This window comes from Eimeria acervulina, genomic scaffold, assembly GCF_000499425.1.
Source record: "Eimeria acervulina Houghton genomic scaffold, Eah_scaff3381, whole genome shotgun sequence".
NCBI lineage: Eukaryota > Apicomplexa > Conoidasida > Eucoccidiorida > Eimeriidae > Eimeria > Eimeria acervulina.
The window spans coordinates 1-1,536 of NW_013547427.1; the positions used below are offsets into that span (position 1 = coordinate 1).

Consider the following 1,536-nt stretch of genomic DNA (forward strand, 5'->3'; position numbering starts at 1 on the left):
TGGGACGTGTAGAAGGAGGCTGACACCGCCGTCCGCTGCGAATGCCTGAAGCACTCCCATTGGCAGCCAGCGCCAGCGCCATGCGAGCAGGCCTTCCCACTGACAATGACGCAGAGCGAGCAATCCTACGCAGCTCCCGACTGCCAAATATCCCTCCGCTCACGTCTAGGAGTTAGAAGGCCTTCACCCGTCACGCGCCCAGCCACTCACTACATACTAAAGAACTCACTACATACTAAAGCGCTCTATACGAAGCCAGCGTTCCTCCTTTCGCTGAGCATTCGTGCACGACAGGATAACAGCTTAGACTCTGCGGAGCCTCTCCAGCACTCTGCAGAGACAAAGGATCGCTCCCGCTACCATTGCGTCAGGAACATAGCAACGCACCATCTGTCGCCTTGCAAACACTGCTGCAACAGCAGCTGCATTCCAAATTCCACAAGAGCAGCTGCATTCCAGACAATGGATCGCTCCCGCTACCATTGCCTCAGAAACACAGCAACGCACAAGCTGTCGCGCCTTGCAAGCACTGCTGCAAGGGCAGCTGCATTCCAAATTCCACTCGACGCGTGCGCCTCCCACCCGTGCAAGCTCTCATCGTAACCGTGGAATCGTAGTCTTCAACGCAGCTTCCGCACTCATCGGCCCAACGTAAAGAGTACACCGCTTTACCTCATTCCTACTGCGCCTCCCACCCGTGCAAGCTCCCAACGTAACCGTGGAATCGAAATCTCCAATGCTCCCATTGTAACCGTGGAATCGAAATCTTCAACACAGCTTCCGCACTCACCGTCCCAACCTAAAGAGTACACCGCTTTACCTCATTCCTACTGCGGCACTCAGAAAGGCAAATGCATGCACATTTAAGCAGGACGGTACTACATTTAGGCGTGACATACGCAGCACCTCTTGCGCCGTGCTTCACTCGCGAACGCGCGGGTGTTAAGTAGCATGGCTGCGCAGGGCCTCCACAACCAACTGCAGAAGCCATGCTTGTTATCATTGCCGCTGCGCTCGCGTCTTGCTACAATGATGCTCCCCCTGGCGGTCCAGGCTCAAGACGCACCGGCTGTTCGACAAAGCAGCGTGCATCATGTAACACACGAAAAACTCACCTCCAAATGTGGGCACCAGCTGCCTTCCGCTTACGCTCACACGTGTGCCTACCTGTGCGCAAGCACCCGGACATCAGCAACGCATGCGCTGCATCACTTTCTACACGAGCTTCAATTCGATGGAATCCAACGTCCAGCAACTAAATGCAAAGTGCGAAAGCGGGCCAACACAGCTTTCGTGAAAAAGCACCGGTAGTTGACGGCGGATGGAGTTGTTAGACCTTCAATTCACCACCGCTCCACGCATGCGACAATGCCCCCGTCAACCTACTGCCGCTTACGCTGGATGTGTCCATTCGTATGCAGCGGTCGAGCTCAACGATAGCCCAACGGCATGTCTGTGGCATTCTACAAAAAATGCATGCTTTTCCGCAGCAAGTGCTCCATTATGCTCTGCCTGCTCAACGTCGAAAGCGTCACG

At 55.0% G+C, this 1,536-nt stretch overlaps 1 protein-coding gene across 1 annotated transcript; it reads right to left on the minus strand.

The window, feature by feature from the left end:
* EAH_00068590 (hypothetical protein) lies at nucleotides 1-1,411 on the minus strand (the record flags this gene model as incomplete). Its single annotated transcript, XM_013392225.1, has 5 exons — nucleotides 1-99; nucleotides 237-273; nucleotides 673-766; nucleotides 1,067-1,167; nucleotides 1,397-1,411. Coding segments are annotated over 5 exons (346 nt in total), but the record flags the coding sequence as incomplete, so codon positions are not given.
* Between the last annotated feature and the right edge of the window lie 125 nt (nucleotides 1,412-1,536).